This window comes from Cupressus sempervirens, chromosome 8 (genome assembly GCF_028749045.1).
Source record: "Cupressus sempervirens isolate cs-2001-9-10 chromosome 8, ASM2874904v1, whole genome shotgun sequence".
In the NCBI taxonomy this organism is placed as follows: Eukaryota; Viridiplantae; Streptophyta; class Pinopsida; order Cupressales; family Cupressaceae; genus Cupressus; species Cupressus sempervirens.
In genome coordinates this window covers 759,387,950-759,389,717 of record NC_143125.1, presented here as the reverse complement: position 1 = coordinate 759,389,717, position 1,768 = coordinate 759,387,950, and the positions used below count along the sequence as shown (strand labels likewise).

The 1,768-nt window shown below is 34.2% G+C and overlaps 1 protein-coding gene across 1 annotated transcript; it reads right to left on the bottom strand.

The window, feature by feature from the left end:
* Positions 1–645: 645 nt before the first annotated feature.
* On the bottom strand, positions 646–1,393 carry LOC149544638 (uncharacterized). The gene is made up of 2 exons (XM_089796420.1): positions 985–1,393; positions 646–848 (listed from the first exon to the last, which is right to left on the bottom strand). The coding sequence occupies exons 1-2, from the start codon at positions 1,304–1,306 to the stop codon at positions 832–834; spliced, it is 339 nt and encodes a 112-aa protein (XP_089652546.1). The 5' UTR covers positions 1,307–1,393; the 3' UTR covers positions 646–831.
* Between the last annotated feature and the right edge of the window lie 375 nt (positions 1,394–1,768).

Sequence of the window (1,768 nt, the reverse complement as noted above, 5' to 3'; positions counted from 1 at the left end):
AGTATATAGAGCAGTGCCGATGTAAAGCTGTAGATAAAACTAGATAGCGACTAACCCTGAATATTCTTTTTCTAAATGAAGGCAATAGCAGAAATACTGGAGGCATGGAAAGCAAAGACAATAGTCTAAGTGTGCCCACAACCACCAAAACTTAAGACTTCAAATGCAACATAAAATTGTTCCAGTGGCCATTAGGATAATAGTGGATTTGAAATAAAATAATGTTTCAAACAACTTTATATAGTCAATTCTTACTAAATAATAATATTAATTCTTATAAAAATACTTTATTTAAACTAATTATAATATTATTGTGGTTTAAAAATGTGAATAAAACTTTACAATTCTAAATAAATATTTTTAAATTTTTTATCATTATAATATGATTTTGTGTGAACCAAACATAATTTAAAAAACTAATTTTATAATTATATTTTGTTAAAAATCTTACACCTAAAATTGATTTAACATAATTTTCTTATTAGAATACAATTAAAGTTAAGTTTAGTTGGTTGCTATAGTTCTAGGACAGGAATTAACCAGCTCAAATTTTAATTTTTATACACAATGCTTTTAGAAGACATTCCATAATCATTTTATGTTTTACTCAATGTAAAACATTTAACATTACATGCAATGGAGCTCTGAAGGCCAAAGCAATCTGAAGCTTCTTTATTTATCAGTAATATAGAGGAGAAACATTACACACAGTAATATATAGGAGAGTCATTACACTAAGTAGTACCCATTAAGTGACTGTTAACAGAGAGCATATGATCAGTCTATGATCATCCTCTCTATCTCCATTTATTCACTACAAAACATCATTGTTCAAGGCAGAGTGTAGGCTGCAAAGAAAAAAAGAGCATCGTGTTATTATCAAAACAGTTTAAACATTACACATTAAGATTCGATTTAGATAGTCAAGGTTAACTTACTTCTTCTCAACATTAATAAACAAATTGAGAATGGAAAAAACATTACCTCCGCATTTGTACCCAACAGGCCTGTTCTGAAAGTTGCAGCGTTTTGGGATGGTGATGGCTATTTCAGGCTTTATTCCAGCCTGCTGTGCAACTTTAGAGAGCATGACAGCACAGAGGCACTCCTTTTTGGTGCTGAGCTTCTTGATAGAATCACAGCATCTTTCTGAAACAGGGGCATTCTGGTCTTGTGCTGCCTGAGCACATGGCGCCATTCCCAAGGCTGCCTTCTCCACAGGAGTGTTTCCACACTCTCCATCTCCATACACAGCCACTATCAGTCCCACCAATACCATAAGATAGAGAGACCTTGGAAGAGCCATTGTGATGACTCTGATCAAGCAACAATTCTCTTGTGAAAACCAATTTAGACTTTAACTTGTAGCTTGCTGAATTGAAGTGAATGTTTTGGTATTTCCATTCAAGTGCCGGTATTTATAGGCCAGGAAGTTGGAGAGTAGATTGAACTAAGTAATTATTTTGTATGTGTGAAAAGGGGTGGCACTGCAAGATAGCAAGTGGGGATTCTTTAAATGGAACAAGCAATGATGGAGATCCCATTTATAAATATAACTCGAGGAATGTAATCCATCATAGATACTTGGACACTCGCACACAATCGAAATCTTTGTCCTCCATTAAGACCAATCAACAATGAGAATGCCAGCATGATGCGTGATTTGTCACCACCGCCAGCAGTCACTTCATACAAATGAATAATAAGCACAAAACATCTAATTCAACTGAGAAAAACCCAATAGATGTTCCCTGAAGTGGCCCAATTA

Excerpts from the sequence above, each read along its gene's own strand:
- LOC149544638 (XM_089796420.1), bottom strand. The coding sequence starts at position 1,306 with ATGGCTCTTCCAAGGTCTCTCTATCTTATGGTATTGGTGGGACTGATA.